Source organism: Giraffa tippelskirchi, chromosome 11 (assembly GCF_054371585.1).
Source record: "Giraffa tippelskirchi isolate mGirTip1 chromosome 11, T2T-mGirTip1v1.2.pri, whole genome shotgun sequence".
NCBI lineage: Eukaryota > Metazoa > Chordata > Mammalia > Artiodactyla > Giraffidae > Giraffa > Giraffa tippelskirchi.
The window spans coordinates 59,309,227-59,330,695 of NC_137285.1; the positions used below are offsets into that span (position 1 = coordinate 59,309,227).

At 35.5% G+C, this 21,469-nt stretch overlaps 1 protein-coding gene across 33 annotated transcripts in view; it reads right to left on the minus strand.

The window, feature by feature from the left end:
• The window catches only part of IQCM (IQ motif containing M), a 589,121-nt gene that overhangs the window by 290,796 nt on the left and 276,856 nt on the right, over positions 1–21,469 (minus strand). For 32 of the 33 annotated variants that reach the window (XR_014069346.1, XR_014069348.1, XR_014069351.1 and 29 more), the window contains 2 exons: positions 20,151–20,295; positions 8,381–8,515 (listed from right to left, as the gene is read on the minus strand). Coding sequence is in view for 25 of the 33 variants with exons in the window: in XM_081544028.1 (XP_081400154.1) it covers positions 8,381–8,515; positions 20,151–20,295 (280 nt within the window). In the remaining 8 variants the exon portion in view is untranslated. Of the gene's footprint in view, positions 1–8,023; positions 8,516–19,196; positions 19,397–20,150; positions 20,296–21,469 lie in introns of those variants that run through there. The other variant, XR_014069350.1, reaches the window with a different exon arrangement.

Genomic DNA, 21,469 nt, shown 5'->3' on the forward strand with positions numbered 1-21,469 from the left:
AAGCAGGAATAGAAGGAACATACCTCAACATAATAAAAGCTATATATGACAAACCTACAGCAAACATTATCCTAAATGGTGAAAAATTGAAAGCATTTCCCCAAAAGTCAGGAACAAGACAAGGGTGCCCACTCTCACCACTACTATTCAACATAGTTTTGGAAGTTTTGGCCACAGCAATCAGAGAAGAAAAAGAAATCCAGAATGGAAAAGAAGAAGTAAAACTCTCACTGTTTGCAGATGACATGATCCTCTACATAGAATACCCTAAAGACTCCACCAGAAAATTACTAGAGCTAATCAATGAATATAGTAAAGTTGCAGGACATAAAATCAACACACAGAAATCCCTTGCATTCCTATACACTAACAATGAGAAAACAGAAAGAGAAATGAAGGAAACAATTCCATTCACCATTGCAACGAAAAGAATAAAATACTTAGGAATATATCTACCTAAAGAAACAAAAGACTTATATATAGAAAACTACAAAACACTGGTGAAAGAAATCATAGAGGACTCAAATTTATGTCTTACTTTGAAAGTCCAGGTACATTAACTTCCTTACAATCAAAAGATTTGGAGTTCACTTTACTACTCATTTAAATACATGAATATGTTATGAAACCTTGGCAAAGAGCCATGAGTTTAAGTGATTGTTTAGTATTAAATGCAAAGCTCAATTGCTAGAAAATATGCACAATAAACTGTAGGTGTATAATCAAATTTATGTTTTCTCCGATTGGTACTATGAATAAGAGAAGACTATGGTATCTGCCTTTCTTATAGGCAGTTATTAGTGCTGGTGGGAGTTACTAACTATAATACACATGTCATACAAATGTGCTTATATGTGTGTTCTTATTTTTACCACAAAGGATTATAAGTGTATTCAAGGACATATGTGAAAATCAAGTCCTCTCTATCCAAACCACTAAGCAACATCATCTAAAAGGATGCTTGGTCCTTCATCATACTAAAAAATATATAAGCATTGGGAGATAAAGAATCATTGGCAGAAATACTTCAAAAGAATAGAAACATGAGATATTTACAATAAAATTCCTGGAAAGCTACGCTGTAAAAGAAGCTTGCTCTATAAACATTTTGCATAACAGGCCAACATGACTGTGAATAAGAAAGTAATAATAACACTTCCACACAACAGTATTGGCATGTTGATTTCAACGTGGCAACAGTCACAGAAGGTTAAATTTTGGAAACATAAATACCAAAGTGAAACTCTGATGAGCTTATACCTAAAGAAGTAAATCTTAAGGAAACAATCCTTTAGCATTAACTTTTGGCCTCTAAGCTGCCAAACTCACAGCATTCTGCAAGAAGCTTGGTTTTATGAACCTGAATCATATGCTTTCATTTCAATAATACTTATAACTTAGATCAGCGTGATAGACTTCACATCATAGCAGTATCATGGTGCCTTACTGAGCCGAGCTTAATTCTTTTTGAAAGCCTGATTCAGGAATGCTAGAAAACATTCATTCCTAAAGGAGACTTAAGAAGTAAACAGAACTGTAAAACTTACTTGACTGTAAAGGTCTGAGAACCATTTTAAGTCCTTTCGAACTTTTCACTTCACTGTGGGAAATCACAGTATTCTGGATCAAGTGAAATGCCAGAAAAAAAAAGTTCTTGAATGCCATGTTTATGATGTGGAATAATTACACTAGATCATAAAATTTTGCATTTCATAAGAATTTCTGATGAAATATTTATATTAATGTTTCATTTATCAGAGCCTTGCAGAGCAAAGTTGCTCTCGCCAGGGAATCTATATTCCTGATATTATAGTAATTCAATCATATAAAACAAAGGCTTGTTGGTGGATTTCTGCGTGTTAGGAAGACTGGGTGTGTAATCTTAATAAACAGTGATCTAACAAAAGAAACCTAAAGCCTTGCTCTCGAACAGACTTATGAAAGTAATTATACCTTTATTGAAGATATTCCATTCTCCAACCCCTGCTGTTCCTGTTGTTTCTTAAAGATGGTTATTTTCTACTTAAAGAAAACAGACAGGATTTAGAAGAATAGCTGGTGTTAAGTACTATCACACGATTTAATCAGATTCTCTGTGTAGCTTATAGAACAATAGTACAAATATTTCAACCTAAATAATAAAAGACTCAAAGAAACCCAGAATGGTTAATTAGGGTAACCTAATAATTGGAGTAACAACTCACATGATCGTAGGATAAGAATGAAGGGAAAACGAGTCTTCCAAAGGCGATGACCATTCTCAGGGCATATCATTAGCACAGGATTTCATAGGCTTTGCACAGCCATGGATGAAGTGATAGAAGGCATTAGCAGTGTTAAATAATGTAAGATGAGACAAAATGTCAAGAGCCATCTTTTTAAAAGTTTTAGAGGAGAAAGCAGGAGTAATTTTAGGAGCAGCTGCTTGGATTAGGTAGCTGAAGCAAGGTGATGACAGATGTTTCAGGATTGCTCTCTGCCCCTAGGGTTTGGTCTCTGTCTTATTCAGGGGGTATTTGAGCTCTAGGGAAGAGTGCTTAAACGGCTCCTACTGTCACACAACTGATTCATAACCAAAATCCAATTTGCCTTGTGCATTTGGAAACAACCATTTCCCATAGGCAGATGACAGGTGAATAAGGGACTTAAAACAAGAAGAATCCTATAGGGAAAAGCAACCACAGTCCAACCAGCTCTCAGGGAATGATCTGGCATCTTTTAGCCAGCAGTTTTAGTAACATCGTGCCTTCTCCAGGTACCCACCCAGCAGACACATGTCTCCTCTATTCAGAGTTACCAGCAGCCCTGTAAATTCTAATTTGCTTTGCACACAATCCTTTATGCATTAAACCTTTGTCTTTTATTTTTTTTACCACCTTGTTAACACATCCTACAGTGATTGACTCAAGTCTTAAGTACACTCTATAACTTTCCCTGATTTCCAAACTTTAGCCATAATTAATATCTGTATCATCTTAGCACTTGATATATATGTGAATGTACAAGCATTTACAACACTGTATTTATCTAGTTAAACATGTGCATGTCCTTCCAGTTATTATGGAGACTGAGACCTCTGAACCATATTACATTTCACAGCCCATATTAAGAACTCAAAAGATGTTTGTTATATTGTTATATTTGCAATGATTTTATAAAAAAAAATTCTGGATTGTCTCAACTAAGGAAGGCATCCATATAATATGCTCCAATGTATTTCCTTTCACTTTATGGCTTGTACCTGAAATTATCCATTGAATAAGAGAATGTGCTTTTACTTTTCACATGGCTGAAAGCATTAGAGAGTATCTACTAAAATACCAGGAACAAAAATGGCATCTTGCTACACAAGGGTTATAGACACCACTGACAAAACCTTTATAACTTTGTAGTGCACAGAGTCTGTAGATTCATGAGCTTTTAGCAGTAAACCCATCAGAGCAGGTGGGATAAACATCAAACACTTCTCAAGTTATCCAGTGTTGCATAACAAAATACTTAATCCTGCTAAAAAATGTCACAGCAGTACCATTGCGGGAACTCATTGGTGAGGGGGGGTGATATGAGAAAGTCTCTTCCTGTTGTTCAGTCATCAGCATAGCTGCCAGGCTTTCCAAATAGTGACCACATGCCTAAATCATCTTTATTGCTTCATTTCTGATAATGGCATTTTGTGCTCGGAATTATACTTATTTACCTGCCTCTGCATTTTTTGAGCATTTTGTCCTCTTCTGGTGAACAAACGTAGACCTATATAGGTCATAGGCTCTACTCAACTAGACGATGACAAGGATCTGAAGACTGGACCAATATCAATATGCTCAAAATGAGAATTATTTTCTCCATATAACAAGCCGTCAAAGGAAGTTCAATTGATTTGAAGAGGTGAGAAAAAAATCAACACCCATGGGCATTAACAATGTACATAACACACTTCATAGGAGATACAAGAAATAAATGTGCAGATACTGCAGATTAGTTGATCAGAACACCCCACATGCTATGTCACTACATAGCGCTCAGTTGTTATGTGGTCACAATCTCATAAGAAGAAATTCAAAAGCCAAATAGATTGAAATTGAAGTTTGACGTATGGAGGTTAGAAATAAAACTTAACTCCTTGTGAGAAGCAATGAGCTCATGGCCTGAGATTTGTTCTAGCAACATATAGTGTATTTATTTTTATTATATAAAATTACATTAAAAAGGATTATTTTTATTATATAAAAAGAAGAAGACAGATTTTCCCTGATCTTTACAGTGCACTGAGAGATCTTTGTAAGACCTGGCGACCCTCCAGGCAGTAGCCACATGTCATTCTGAAACAAAACTGCTAGGATTTTTCATTTCGTCTTTTGTTTTTAGTATGTATTTTTTTTAAATGGTTTATGCTAAGAATGTGTTAAATTTCTTTTTTAGAACTTATTTAAAATAAGGTTTTTGTAACGTGTTACCTCTGATACTTCTGCATTCTTTTATCATTAGAATTTCTTTGGCCCTAGAATATTCTTACTATCTATTATCTTTTTAAAATCCTCTTTAATTCCTTTTCTGCATAATCAAAATCTTATTGTTAAAGACCTTGCTCATATGAAAAAATAATAGGGGAAAATCATTATATTATCCCCAGTTTATAAATAAAGTCATATCTTGAAAATATAACAGGGAATCCAGTGTTGTCTGCTTTTAGTGAACAAAACTGTGCCCTAAGGAGCAGGAGGGCCAGGACACAGTTACAATTTGACACCAACTTGGGAGCCTGAAATAATTCACATCCTACCTCAGATCATTGCTTCTTCAGATGCAGAGAACGTCTTAGGGTTTAAGACTTTTCATCTAGGGCTCCACAGTACAAGTGGACTTGTCTTCATTACTGAGGTAATTTTAACTGCTGAAAACAAACTAAAGTTTATTCTCGTGTTGAGAAAATGCTGGAAAATTTTCCAAGTTCAAACTTCTAAAAATTAGGCAGATGTGAGAATATAATATAGAATGAAATGTATTATTTTCTTTAATATATGTCATTCTATTGTTATTAGTTTCACCTGTTGAGATGTAAATGAACATCAAATAAAGGTTCTCATGTCTGCATAGTCTTCAGCTTTCAAGATCGGCCTCTACATTCAGTCTGAAGTTGCTTCATTCTCCCAAAGAAAGATTTTCAGACAAAAATCATATCCTCAGTTACAATTTTTGTTACCATAGTGATGAGAAGGAAAAAAAATGGAAAAAAAAAAAGCTAAAAATACCTGAACACAAAGACAGTTTTGAAACTTTGACCTACTTGGTGTCATACACTGAAAAAGTCAATCAATTGAATTAAGTACTCATGAGTTAGGTGAAATATGCTACTGGATGAAAAAATGTGTAGGTTGCACCTCTAGAGCTATTATCCATAATCAAAGAAGTCAGTATGAATGAAGATGATTGACAATCCAAAATGCATAAAATCAGATTCCCTTACCAGAAGCAAGCAGAAAACACTGGATCCATTTCCCACAAATTTTTGGTTTTCTTTCCATTATTTTAGAATATCTCTATTTTAAATTAATGCTTCTTATGAACTAGAATTGTTTAACTGGATGTAGCAACGTCATTGGACATATATTTTAAATTATGTTAGAGTGGGTTCTTCCATAAAGGAAAGTTTCCCAATTTTAGGCATTATAATAAAAACAGTATGTTTTTAAGTTAATTGTTCTTTTGAAAATTCTAGTTTTAATAAGAAATTTAATACATGAAACATTTACAGAAAACCTACTATATCACAAGGCATTATCTAGTCTGTGAAAGATCAATAAAAGGCAATACTTGCTGTCAAGAACATTTTAATCATCCATCTAACTATGTTTTTGTAATACTGAACTTTTAAATTTTACTCCACATAGTAAAGAGCATTGAACTTGATTTTAAGAAACCAGGGTTAAAGTTCAGCTCTCCTAATGAGCTTTAAAAACTCCCTAAGTCTCAGTTCTCTCATCTGTAAAATGAGCATAAATGAGCATATCTCCTGAAGTACACAGGTCATTATGATAATCAAGAGATGATATGGGTAGAAAGCAATGGATGACATTCAATACAAAAATATCTATAGAAATAAGTCACTCAACAATTAGGTTCAATATTTTAACACCTTAAAAATAAAAAAAATTATGAAAATTAATTTTCATAACTATTTCAGTATACTAAAGAATTGTTTAGGAATAATAATAAAAGACATTTATTAGCACTTAAAATGATCCACAAGTTTTAGATGAATTATTTCATTTAAAAGTCACAACAGCCCAACTATTTTGATAGTATTATCTTGCTTTAAACAAATATTAATAAAATAAAGCATAGCAGAGATAATAACTTGTCCAAAGACATACAGTAATAACCGATGAAGTCAGGAATTAAATCCAGGCAATCTAAAACTAAGCCATGCTTTTTTTTTTTTTTTTTGAATTGAACATTAATTTTAATGTAATGATAACTTCATTAATATTAAAATAACATGAAAGTAAAAATTGAACATAAAACAGCAAGTAGCTCATATTCACAATCTAAAACTAAGCCATGCTTTAAACCTAAGCCTCTATGATACACTCTAGAATAATCAGTGAAGGAAAATACCACTAAGAAATTTAATTTGAAGAAAAACTTATATTTTAAATTACTAACACTAATCAGAGTAAGTTTCTGAAGTCTCTAATTGATTCTACTTTGCTGCATTCAACTTTTTGAATTTTATTATTTATTATAAAGAAAAATGGTAAGAATTTAAATGTACAATAGTAAATGCTTTACAGAATATCTTTATGATAGAGTTACCACGTACTCATAAATAATGTTGTAAGAGATATTTATGGCTTGGGAGTATTGTTAAGCAAAAAATGTAGATTTTGCAACATGTGTGTGCTCAGTTACTAAGTCATGTCAGACTCTTTGTGACCCTATGGACTGTAGCTCACCAGGCTCCAAGGGATTTTCTAGGTAAAAATACTGGCATGGGTTGCCATTTCCTTCTCCAGGGGATCTTCCCAACCCAGGGATCAAACCCATGTCTCCTGCATTGGCAGGCAGATTCTTTACCAATGACCCCAACATGTAGAAAATTCCAATTTTCATAAAAGTGTTCTATGTGAAGGAAAAAAACTGGGAATGATAAACATCAAATGTTAATTGCTCTTTGTTAGTAACTTTATATATTTCTATATTCTCAAATTTTCTATAACAAATGCTCAATGTTTTTGTCAGTGGGAAAAAGTTGCTTAAACATTCAAAGTGACATGGATGCTTCTTCAGTCTGTGAAACAAATTTACCAAGAGCCTAGAAAATTTTTCTGGGTACTAAGAATGCAACAGTGGCAAAACAAAGCCCATACATAGGTAAAGTATTAGGTCATTTTACACTAAGAACTAGCAAAGAGAATTTCAACCCATAATGAAGCTTCAACCTTGACACTCCAACATTAATCATACCTTCCTACTGGCATGTGGGCCCTTCTCCTCTATTAGAAAAAAAGATCTTGAAATATTTTGATTTGTTTGTTCACCTTTTCCTCTCAATTAAATTTTGGGTACCTCATTCATCATCTCTAAACATGGTAGAAAGCCATAGTATTAGGGTGGACATAGAAAGAATGTGGAGAAGAATTTTAAGGAGTTAAGAAAAATTCATTGAGACTTCCCACACTTTGGTGACAATTTCTATCCCCTTACCAGTATAGAGAAAGGAGAAATGTTGCTCCATTTAACTTATTAAATATTCCTATATAATGCATGCTATCCTTTCACTTATTTACTGTTAAGAAAAGAAATGATTTTATTGTGTTGGAGGTAATTTATAATGTTTAAACGTTCACACTTGACTATATTTTTTGTACCAAATATATTCAGGAGAAATCATTGTAGCATCAGTATTTAAAATATGGTGGTTTTAAATGTATTCAGATACAACATACTGTATCAAAAATACATTAAAAGCTTTTTAAAAGCTAAAATCATCTCCTCCACTCCTTTAAAGGTAACTTTTTAAAAATTTATTTATTTTTTATTGAAGGATAATTGCTTTACAGAATTTTGCTGTTTTCTGTCAAACCTCAACATGAATCAGCTATAGGTATACATATATCCCCTCCCTTTTGAAACTCCATCCCGTCTCCCTCCCCATCCCACCCCTCTAGATTGATACTGATTTAACTCTTAACCTGTTATTTAAATCTTCTTTCATATGTATATTAAAATTAGGTTTTAACAATTTTGAAAAAAGGGATTTATAGGACAAATTTAAAGACAGTAAGAGAAGAAAGGTAGGAAAGATCAAGGGAGGAAAATAGGAAAGAAAGAAAGAAGGAAGGAGAAGCCAAAAGAAAAAAAAGAAATGAAAACTACTTACCTCTGTGGACCAGGTCCCAAACCTCATCAATTTGCTGGTGTGTTGGGAAATGACCACAGTCGTTGAAGTACTTAAGGAGTTCACTTCTTTCTAATCCTTGCCAATCTTCTCTTTTAGCAAACATCGTTTCATAGACTACAAAGGAAAAAGATATTAGAAAATATTTTCTTTGTAAATAATATATCAAGTATATTCCCCACCTGCCTGAAAGTATCATTGGGATTTAAAAATACTTTCAGTCCAGTTTTATTCTGATGTCTGGTGAGAAGCTTCCACACTGAGAACAGCACCAGATCGGCCTCCTGGGGGGACGGGGGGGTAGTGGGCATGCTTTCCCCTCCCCAAATCCACAGGAGGGAATCTGGACTTGCTTCCCCACAGAGAACACAGGCATCCTTTGGTTAGGTTTACAGGACAGTCGTCCATAGACTCTGCAGACATCACTGATCAAGCCTCATCATAAGACATATAGTTCAGGGTTTCTGGGGACCTGACTTTTGTTGACGTATTTCATCATTTCTTTTTTTTATTATTATTACTTTTGATTAGATTCCCTAATTTTTTCATCTCTTTTTGACTTCTACCCACATTTTAACTACTTGGTGATTCCACTTTGGACTGTTTATGTTACTGCTGATTTTGCCCTTACGGTGTCTACTTTTTGCTGACTTCATGCACTTCTACTTCCTATTTTAATGTCTTTTGTGACTCCTGGCTCAAGATTTCCCCAAAAACCATTCAGTTGATCCATCCCTCACCTACTTCCCATACTTCGTGTTAGACAGGGTTTAGATAATGCCCAAGAGAACTGACACACATGATTTTTAAGTGTAGTTCTCCATTTTATTTTTTCTTTTCAAAAAGGTGAAATTGAGTCTCCATTCTGAAGTATATGGATTAACCCCACGAAACTGATTGTTAATCAACATTTACAAGATGAAAATGTTTGTGCTCAGTATAGGTTTAGCTCTGAAATATGGGCTCCAAATGACAAAGGGCACCAGAGTGGTTTCTAAGTGAATGCATCATCCTGGCAATCAACAATATGGACTTCAATTTTCAATCCATTCATGTGTCCACTCAGCTGAGGTGGACAGTCATGAGATATCAACAAGGTCAAGAAATGTCTAGTGATTGTAAAGGCAAAGTTCTTCTGTCCTGTCCGTCTCTGCAACCCTATGGACCATAACCCACCAGGCTCCTCTGTCCATGGGATTCTCCAGGCAAGCATACTGGAGTGGGTAGCCATTCCCTTCTCCTGGGGATCTTCCCCACCCAGGGATAGAACCTGCATCTAGCTTAGGTCTCCTGCATGGAGCAGGCAGATTCTTTACCACTAGCACTGCTTGGGAAGCCCAATTGCCTGAATACAAGTAGCTATTCCAGATCCTGAGACACAGCTGAAAATAAACATAAATGTCTATTAAATATCTCTATGACTTTCTTTCTATATACAAACAAGGAAACTGGAGCAGTTGCTATTGTTTTCTCCATTCATATTGCCTTGTTCCTTACAGGTCTGTGCAAACTAACCTGACTTTTTCTAGTGCCAGCATCCAGGTTTCATTGCCTAAGGGCTCCCCCTGCCTGCAGGACTCTACTCTGCCCACCTGTGCAGCGAGTCAGACGTGCCAGGGAATCAAGGCTCCTCTTGGCGTGGCCCTTAATCTCTGACTGGGGGAGTTGGACAGCCCTTGCGGCGAGATGGCTCCGTTGTTCCCTAGAGGAATTAAGCTCTGGTTGCCCACGTGGTCATCCGGGGGAGAATGCACTTACGTTCTTCCTTCATTCTCTTCTCTGTCTTCTCTTCTCATTTCTCCATTCTACTAACAGTATTTCCTGGGATCAACTCCCAGATAAGATTGCAGTACTCCCTCTCACTTTTTAAAGGATTTTTTAAGTGAAAGGAGTCCCAGGAGTTTCTTTTTATTTCATTAATTAATTTGGCTGCACCCAGACTTAGTTGCAGCATGAGATTGTTGATCTATGTTGTGGCATGCAAGATCTTTAGCTGAGGCGTGCGAACTCTCAGTTGCAGCATATGGGATCCAGTTCCCTGATCAGGATGGAACCCATCTCCCCTGCACTGGGACCACATAGTCTTAGCCCCTGGACCAGCAGGGAAGTCCTGCTGTAGCTCCTCAGTGAGCAAAGAGTTTTCTCTTTCTCTGTCTCTCTTGTTTTCTCTTTCTTCCTTCTTCTTTCTGCCTTTTCATATCTCAAACACTTTGCTCCTTCACACTTTTTTCCCTGAAAATCAAGCTGCTGGATGGGGGAAACTGATCAGAGTCCCATGGCTTACACAGAATCTCTCTCTTTTAGCATAATTAATAAAGTTAATGAAAACTATTCTTTCAATAATATTTTTAGCCCTTTTGATAAACTGGTATTTGTTAATAGTGAGTGTGTACTATTGAACAAAACAATCACAGTCCTTGTCTTCATGGAACTTATAGTCCACTGTAAAATAAACACTTATGACTAGCTAAAAGTAACAAAAATGTAGCATCTTTATAAGGCAATAAGTTGCTGATTCTGATTAAATATTATTTAATCACATAATTTTGTTGTTACTGTTTCAAATTTTTTAAAGAAAAGTTACAAAAGGAGTTTTAAATTGAAAACAAAATTGAGAAGGAGGTACAGAAATTTCTCTTAAGTCCTTTATCTCCACTCAAGCATAATTCACCCACCTCTATTATCAATTGTCAATGAATACATCAAGTGGTGCCTCTGTTGCCAAGGATAAACCTACACTGACCTGACACATCATAATCACTAAGGTCAACCTTATGGCTCACTCTTGGTGTTGTGTACATTCTTTGGGTTTGTGTATCCATCATGGCAATAATGTGCCAAATAGTCCCATGGTCCTAAAACTCTGTGCTTGCTAATCCATCCTTCTTCCCACCCCAACCCACCCCTAGCAACCATCGATCTTTTCATTTTCTGCAGTTTTGCCTTTTCCAAAGTATCTGATAGTTGGAATCATATAGTATGTAGCCTTTTCAAATTGGCCTCTTACACTTAATAATATGCAGTCAAATTTACTCCATATCTTTTCATGACTGCTTCATTTCTCCTTAAAATGAAATATTTCATTTTCTGGATGCACCAGTTTATTTACACATTTACTTACTTCTGTAGGTGACAGCTTGGAAGGCTGCTTCCAAGTTTTGGCAATTACAAAAAAGCTGCCATAGATATCCATGTGAAGGTTCTGTGTGGATATAAACCTCTTGTGGCTAAATACCAAGGAGAATGATTGCTGGATTGCATGGTAAAAGCATGTTTAGGGCTTCCCAGGTAGCACTAGTGCTAAAGAACCTGCCTGCCAATGCAGGAGACATAAGAGATGTGAGTTTGATCCCTGGATCAGAAAGGCCCCTGGAGGAGGGCATGGCAACCCACTGCAGTATTCTTGCCTGGAGAATTCCATGGACACAGGAGCCTGGCAGGCTACAGTTCACTTGCAAAGAGTTGGACACGACTGAAGCAATTTAGCACGCACGCACCGAACTGTCTTTCCTAATGACTGTATTGTTTTGATTTTACACCAACAGTGTAAAAGGATACTCCACATTCTTATCAGCATTTTGGTGTTAGTGTTCTGGATTTTGGCCATTCTAATAGATGTGCAGTGGTATCTCTTTGTTGTTTTAATTTTCATTTCCCTGAAGACAAATGATGTGGAGAATCATTCCATGCATTTAATTGTTATCTGTATATCTTCTTTCCTGACGTCTCTGTTGAGACCTTTGGCCCATATTTTAATCAAGTTGTTAACTTTATTGTTGAGTTTTAAGAGCTCATTGTATAGTCGAGATAACAGTTCTTGGTTAGACTTCTTTTTCAAATATTTTCTTTCATTAAATGGCTTGGCTTCCCATTCTCTTGATATTGTTTTTCACAGACACAAGTTTATTTTAATGTAGTCCAGATTATCAATTATTTCTTTAATGAATCAAGTATTTAGTGTTGTCTATAAAAAGGCACCATATCCAAGATCAACTATGTTTTCTCCTATTCCAGGAGTCACATATAGATGTGAGAGTTGGACCATAAAGAAGGTTGAGCACCGAGGAATTGATGCTTTTGAACTGTGGTGCTGGAGAAGACTCTTGAGAGTCCCTTGGACAACAAAGAGATCAAACTAGTCAATCATAAAGGAAATCAACCTTGAATAATCATTGGAAGGGCTGATGCTGAAGCTGAAGCTCCAATACTTTGGCCACTTGATGTGAAGAGCCGACTCATTGGAAAAGACCCTGATGCTAGGAGAGATTGATGGCAGGAGGAGAAGGGGATGACAGAGGATGAGATAGTTGGATGGCATTACTGATTTAATGGACATAAGTTTGAGCAAACTCTGGGAGACTGTGAAGGACAGGGAAGCCTGGTGTGCTGCAGTCCATGGGGTTGCAAAGAGTCGGACACAACTGAGCGACTGAACAACAACAAGGAGGTTTATAGTTTTGCATTCTACACTTATGTCTACGATCCATTATAAGCTAATTTTTGTGAAGTGTATCAAGTCTGAGTTTAGATTTATTTTTCTACATGTAGATGCCCAATTATTCCAGCACCATTTGTTGAAAATACTATCTTTGCCCTATTGTATTGCCTTTGCTCTTTTGTCAAAGACCGGCAATGGCATCCCACTCCAGTACTCTTGCCTGGAAAATCCCATGGATGGAGGAGCCTGGTAGGCTGTAGTCCATGGGGTCGCTAAGAGTCGGACACGACTGAGCGACTTCACTTTCACTTTTCACTTTCATGCATTGGAGAAGGAAATGGCAACCCACTCCAGTGTTCTTGCCTGGAGAATCCCAGGGACGAGCGAGCCTGGTGGGCTGCCGTCTATGGGGTCGCACAGAGTCGGACACGACTGAAGCGACAGCAGCAGCAGCAGCAAAGACCAGTTGACTATATTTATAGGTGTCTGTTTCTAGGTTCTCTATTCTGTTCCATTGATCTGTCTATTCTTTTGCCAATACCACGCTTGAAACTGTAGTTTTATAATAAGTCTTAAAGTTAACTAGAATCAGTCCTACAACTTTGTTCTTCTTCAATATTGTGTTGGCTATTCCGGTCTTTTGACTCTCCATATAAACTTTATTCAATTATTTTTTTGATATCCACAAAACAGCCCTTTGAGATTTTTTTTTTATATATATATATTTATTTTTATTTACTTGTCTTTGATGGGTCTCAGACATTGCATACAGAATCTTTAGTTGCTGCATGTGGGATCTAGTTCCCTGACCAGGGATTGAACCCGGGCACCCTGCATTGAGAGTGCAGAGTCTTAGCCACTGGACTACAAGGGAAGTCCCCCTTTGAGATTTTGAATGTGATTATGTCGAATCTATAGATCACATAAAGAGGAACTGACATCTTTATTATATTGAGTCTACCTATCCATTAACATGGAATATATATCCATCTGTTTAGCTCTTTGCTTATGTTCATTAGAGTCATGTAGTTTTCCTCATAGAGATCTTATATATATTTTGTTTCCTTATACCTAGGTATTTCATGTTGGGGAGCACTAATATAAATGGTGGGTTTCCCAGGTGGCTCAGTAGTAAAGAACCCATTTGCCAATGCAGGAGATGCAGGAGATGAGGGCTCAATCCTTGGGTCAGGAGGAAACCCTGTAGAGGGAAATGGCCACCAATTTCGGGATTTTTCCTGGAAAATCCCATGAACAGAGAAGCCTGGCAGGTGATATTCCAGGGGGCCACAAAGATTTGGACACAGCATGCCCATGTGCAATATAAACAGTAATGTGTTTTTTAATTTCAAAGTTCACTTGCTCATTATACTATAAAGAAAAGCAATTAACTTTTGTACAGTAACTCTGAATCCTGCAACCTTGATATAAATGGCTTATTAGTTTCAGAGAGGTTTGTTAATTCTTTCAGATTTTTTACATAGACCATCATGTGATTTGTAAACAAAGATAGTTTTATTTCTTTCTTCCCAGTCTGTCTGCCCTTATTTCCTTTTCTTGCATTACTGTATTAGCAAGAACTTCCAGAATGATGTTGAGAAGGAGTGTTGAGAGAGGACATCACTGCCTTGTACCTAATCTTAGTGGTAAAATTTTGAGTTATTCACATTAAGTATGATGTTACATGGAGGTTTTTTTGTAGATAGTCTATCAAGATGAGAAAGTTTCTCTTTATTTCCTGTTTATTGATAGGTTTTTTTTTTAATGAATGTCAAATGTTTTTTCTGCATATATTAATATGATCATGTGAATTTTCATTTTTAGCCTATTGATGTGATGGATTATATTCATTGATTTTTAAATATTGAAACAACCTTGCAAACCTGGCATGAGTACCATTTGGTCATGATGTATAATTCTTTTTATACTTTTTGGATATGATCTGTTGCTATTTTATTGAATATTTTCACTTTGATATTCATAAGAGATACTGATTTCTAGTTTCCCTAAAATGTCTTTGCTTAGTTTTGGGACTAGGGTAATGATAGCCACATAGAGTTAGGAAATATTTCCTCTGTTTCTGTACAATGGATAAGATAGTAGAGAACTGCTATCATTTCTCCCTTAATCATCAGGCAGAATTCACCAGTGAACCCATCTGGGCCTTGTGCTTTCTGCTTTTGATGGTTATTAATTTTGGATTTAATTTAATTAATAGATATAGGCCTATTCAGAGTGTCTATTTCTTCTCGTGTGAGTTTACAAGATTTTGCTTTCCAAGGAATTGATTCATTGTACCTAGTTATTGAATTTGTAAGCATACAGTTGTTCACAGTATTTTTTATTGTCCTTCTAATGTCCCTGGAATCTGTAGCAATAGCCCCTTTTCATTTCTGATATTAGTAATTTGTGGCCTCTATTTTTTCTTCTTAGTCAGTCTGGCTGAGGCTTATCAATATTATTGATCTTTTCAAAAGACCAATGTGAGATTCACTGATTTTTCTCTATTGATTTCCTATTTATAATTTCACTGATTTCTGCTCTAATTCTTATTATTTCTTTTCTTCTGCTTATCTTAGATTTAATTTGCTCTTCTTTTTCAAGTTTCTTATAGTGGAAACTTAGACTATTGGTGCTAGTGGTAAAGAATCAGCCTGCCAATGCAGGAGACACAAGAGACATGGGTGCTATCCCTGAGTCAGGAAGATCCACTGGAGGAAGAAATTTCAACCTGCTCAGTATTATTGCCTGGAAAATTCCATGGGCAGAGGACCCTGGCAGGCTACAGTCCATTGGGCCACAAATAGTCGGACACAACTGAGCACACTATTCTTCCTTTCTAATATATGCATTCAATGCTATAAATTTCTCTCTAAGCACTGCTTTTTCTGCATCACACAGATTTTGAGAAGCAATGTTTTCATTTAGTTTAGAATATTTTTACTTTTCCTTTAGATTTCTTCTTTTATCCATGTGTTATTTAGAAATCTGTTGTTTAATCTCCACATATTTGGGGATTTTCCAGGTATCTTTTTGTTGCTGATTTCTTATTCAATTTCACTGTGGTCTGACAGTGGATGTCGTACGGTTTCCATTCACTTATGGCAAAAAGTGAAGAGAACTAAAGAGCCTATTGATGAAAGTGAAAGAGGAGAGTGAAAAAGCTGGCTTAAAACTTAACATTCAAAAAACGAAGATCATGGCATCTGGTCCCATCTCTTTATGCAAAATCGATGGGGAAACAATGGAAACAGTGAGAGACTTTATTTTGGGGGGCTCCAAAATCACTGCAAATGGTGACTGCAGCCATGAAATTAAAAGACGCTTGCTCCTTGGAAGAAAAGATATGACCAACCTAGACAGTATATTAAAAAGCAGTGACAGTACTTTGCCAACAAAGGTCTGTCTAGTCAAATCTATGGTTTTCCCAGTAGTCATGTATGGATGTGAGAGTTGGACCATGAGGAAAGCTGAGCGCCGAATAATTGATGCTTTTGAGCTGTCGTGTTGGAGAAGACTCTTGAGAGTCCCTTGGACTGCAAGGAGATCAAACCAGTAAATTGCAAAGGAAATCAGTCCTGAATGTTCATTGGAAGGACTGATGCCAAAGCTGAAGCTCCAATACTTTGGCCACCTAATGCGAAGAATTGACTCATTGGAAAAGACCCTGAGGCTGGGAAAAATTGAAGGCAGGTGGAGAAGGGGACAACAGAGGATGAGATGGTGGGATGGCATCACCGACTCAATGGTCATGAGTTTGAGCAAGCTCCAGGAGTTGGTTATAGACAGGGAAGCCTGACATGCTGCAGTCCATGGGGTAGCAAAGAATCGGACATGACTGAATGACTGAACTGAACTGGTGAATGTTCCATGTGGCACCTTGAAAAAAAAAAGTTATTTTGATGTTGTTGAATGAAGTAGTTTGGAGATGTTAATTATATCCAGTTGTCTGATGCCATTATTGAGGTCAACTATGTCTTTATTACTATGCTTGCTTTCTCTGTCTATTTCTTATTATGGAGCACTGAAGAGTCTAAATGTGATAGTGAATTCATCTATTTTTTCTTGTAGTTCTGTCAGTTTTGCCTCACATAGTTAGATGCTATGCTGTTAGGCACACACACAATTACGATTGTTAATGTCCTCTTGGAGAATTGACCTTTCTATCATTATGTAATGCCTTTCTTCATCTTTGATAACTTTCCTTAATTTGCAGTCTGCTCTAAAATTAATACAGCTACCCTGGCTTTCTTTTGATTATTGGCATGGTGTGTTTTTCTCCATCCATTTACTTTTAATCTACATATATCATTATATTTAAAGTGGGTTTCTTGTAGGTAACATAACAGATAAGTTGTATTTTTTGATCCACTCTGACAAAGTCTCTCTTTAATTAGTGGATTTAGATAATTTAACATTCAAAGTCATAATTGATATAGTTGAATTCATATCTATTATATCCAATAGGTTTTCTATTTATTGCCCTTGTTCTTCTTTGTTCTTATTTTTATCTTCTGTTTTTTCTCTGCCTTTTGTAGTATTGAGGATTTTATCAGATTTCACTTTATCTCATTTCACAGAATATTGATTTTACTTCTTTTTTTTTTTTACTTTTTTAAAGGGTTGCCCTAGTCCACAATAGTCATTAAACACGTACACAGCTAATCCAAGTCCACTGTCAAACAACACTATCCTACTTCATGGGTATCACAAACATCTTACAATAACAAAATAACCCTAATTTCTTCCTCCCATTCTTTGTATAATTGCCATCATTCACTTCACTTATATATGTATACATAAATTAGCATATAAAATTATACCTAAGCTGTACATGTATATTATGTTGTTAGTATTTTTAAAAAATAACTGTCATCTGTTAAAACACTTTGGAATAAGAAAAATAAATGTTTAATTTTACCTTCTTATTTCTTTTGCAGTGCTCTTGTTTTTGTAGTCTGAGTTTCTGACCTATATTATTTTCCTTCTCTCTAAAAAAAAATTTTTAAATACGTTTTGCAAGGCAGATATGCCAGCAACAAATTCCATCAATTTTTGCTCTTCTGAGAAAGTTCTTCATTTTTTTTAACGTTAATTTTGCAGGGCTTAAAATTCTAGGTTGTTGGTCTGTTTCTCCCAACTATCTCATGCCATTCTTCTTGCTTGAATGGTTTTGGAGAAGTCACATGTAGTCCTTTTTTTTTTTTTCTCCAGAGGCAAGGTATTTTCTCTATCTGACTTCCTTCAGAATTTTTTCCGTATCTTTAACTTTGTAGTTTGGAGATAATATACCTCAGTATAGCTTTCTGGAGCTTATTCTTCTTGGTATTCTCTGCGCTTCTTCTGTGGTTTGGTTTCTGACATTAACTTAGGGAAGTTTTCAGCCATTATTGTTATAAATATTTCCTCAGTTTCTCTTTCTTCTCCCTTTGGTATCCCCATAAGTAACTCCTTTTCTAGTTGCCCCAGAATCCCTACTTTATTTTGTTTTTTATTTAAGCATTTTTTCTCTTTGCTTTTCAGTGCTCAAGGGTTCTAGTGATATAATTTCTAGCACAGGGAAACTCCCCTCAGCCATCTTTCCAAGAAGCCTATCGAAGGTATTTTTCATTTCTGTTACAGTATTTTTTTTTTAATTGTCATCATTTCTTTGGGGTTCTTTCCTGGGATTTCCTTCTCTCTGCCTACATTGGCCATCTTGCATGCTATTTATTTTATTCATAATTAACATATTCATTGTACTTGTTTTAAATCGTCATCTAATAATTCCAACATCCCTGCCATGTCTGGTTCTGATGTTTGCTTTTTCTTTACAAATTGTGTTTTTGCATTTTTGTATAGCTTGAAACTTTTTCTAGATAGCTAGACATGACTAGGGTATTTGGTAAAAGGAATCGCTATAAAAAGGCCGTTGGTAATGTGGTGATAAGGTGTTGGGAGAGGGGAAGTGTTCTAACAATTAGGTCTCAGTCTCTTATTGCGCGTATGTCTCTGGACTGTGAATTTCATGAATGTTTCCCTGTCTTTCTCTTCCCACTTAGTTGGGACAGGATAGTCAGAGTGGATGAGAATTGGGTATTTCCCTTCCACAGCTTAATTAGGCTCTGATAATACCCAACAGGTTAGGTTCTGGTTAGTTTCCCCTGAAGGCAGGCCTTATTAAGAAGAATGGAGTGTTCTGGCATATTTCAAAATAGTTCATTTTTTCATCATTATTCTGGGAACCTGATTGAGCTTGTGTAGGTAAATATCACAGTACTGTGGAGGTCCCTTTATGACTGAATCCTCCTGGAATTTTTAACTCAGTGTTGTCCACATGGAGCCTGCAGCCACTTGTCAATTACAGTTCATTTTTCTTACCCAAGCGCCAATCCCCACATCAGATTCTGCTCACGGGTCTCTGCTCTAGTAGCCTGGGACTGCCTGTATTTGCAAGCCTGTCCCTCCAGTTTGCCCTGTATCCTCCTCTCCTCTATTACAGGTCCAAGAAGAGTTGTTGATGTTTTAGTCTGTTCAGATTTTTTATTTGTTGTTAAGATGGAGTGATGACCTCCAAGCTCCTTACATGCGAAAGCAAAAACCAGAAGTCTTCATTTATTTTTAAATCAAGAAACAAACTGTAATATTCATCCTAATTCTAAGCAATACTAAATATAATAAAAATCAGGATCACTGAAAATTAAAATAGAAATTGGAAAACTTGTCCATTGCATGGAATTTCAACACTAAAAAGCAACATATAATGGATATCTGTTGTTTCGTCTCCTCAGTGTCCATGAACTGCTATTCTGTTATAAAAACATAGTTTTCCTTTGGGGAGCTCCTCCCTCCCTCCAATGAATATAGCCCCTATGCAACTCCCAACCAAATTTCTTTGTCCTACACCAAGGCAAGGTGTTGAAGATATAACTCAAGCTAAACCAACCAGGAGTTTTCTCCCTAGAATTTAAATTTAAAGCTGAAGAATAAAATGTCATAAAGTGATAGCATCTTTTGTATCCCCCCAGAGGCAAATAAGAGATTGCCCCTTATTTTTTGCTCCCTAGATCTCTGGAGCTACTCTGGTTCATGTTCCATCTGAAATCTGATTCTTTAGCTATCTTTCTTTTAAATCTCCTTTTTTTTTTTTTAGCCAAAATGGAATCCTAAAAATTAATCCTCATATGTCACCTTAAAATGCAAATAGCTTGCAACAATAAATATATTGTCTACTTGTGTTTTCTATGGGTAATTATATGTAAATTATATGTAAGTTTTTAATGGTTAAATTAATTCCAAATCTAAAATCAAATCATAAAGGACAGCATCACTCACACTTTTTTCTGTCCATCCATTCCTCCAGCTCTGTAAGGTTTATAATTTGTCTTGTCCTCCAAAGACCAAGTCGATATTTAACACGATGGATTTGTCTGCAGTACATATTTATAACTGTCCTCAAATCTGGTCCATGATACAAAGCCTATAAAATAGCAATATAAACAGTTGAACTCCTTATATATCTCTGTTATTTATACTGAATCTGATTGTGTCCTATTCATTTCATCTATCTCACCCAGTTTCTTAGAGCATTTATTTATGTTTCTAAATAAGGTTAGCAAAGTACATGCATCATAGAGTGGTATAATCTCCCCAAAGTTCAGAGAACATCATTTTGAGTTGCTTTGGCATCACATACTTATGCTTGCCATAAAATAGAAGTTTCAGTAATGAATAATTTCATAGAAGCTTCTTAGGTTGGTGTAGAGATTTCTATAAGATGTAGCCCACTTAGAAAAAAGAAATAAAAGTTTTATTAAGGCATTACTCTGTAATGGATAATTCTATCCACTCTGGGTGCTCAAATCCTTGTATTTTCTTTCTTTCAGAAACTGTTTATTTATGTGCTGTATCTATTTTTCATTGGATTTTTTTCAGGTTTTATCATATGTACATACCTGTTCTATCAGCTTATATTTTATTTGTGACTGTCTTTTTCTATATGCACATTTTCTACATTCTACTCAAATAAACTTTTAAAAAAGTATAAAAATTCATCTATTTCATTTTTTTCTAAATAACCAGTTCCATCTTATTTATCAATTCAATTATTTTTACATTTTATATTTTCTAGCTCATTACTTTCTCTACTTATCTTTATTAATTCCTTTTTTAAGGTTTCTTTTCTCCTTCTTGACTTCTTGAATTAAAAACTTTATTCACTGATTTTCATTATATTTTTAGGAATGTATTTAAGTTCATGAAATTTCTTCTGAGTCTGCTTTCCTTTGATTTGCTTTGCATGCTATTACACAAGTAAAAACCCTAAAGCATAAAATCTTTAGCTTTGCCAAGGTCCTATAGTTAGTAAATTACAGAATTGGTTCTAAATTCAAAACAATGATACTTCACAGTCCACACTTTTAATTATATACTATATTCCTCTTAATTTACTTGAATTTCATACTTTCGCCCATTCTGTAAATTTTTGTTCTCGTTCTTTCCTAGTTTATTTATTATTACACTTATGATCGATTATTCTTGCTCTTGTCATTTATTTTCTGTTCTGTGTGATTCTTTAAAGGTTGTTTTTATTATTTTATTTTTCTTCACCTTTGTTTAGTTTTATGGTTCTTCTCTGGCATTTTTAGATACTA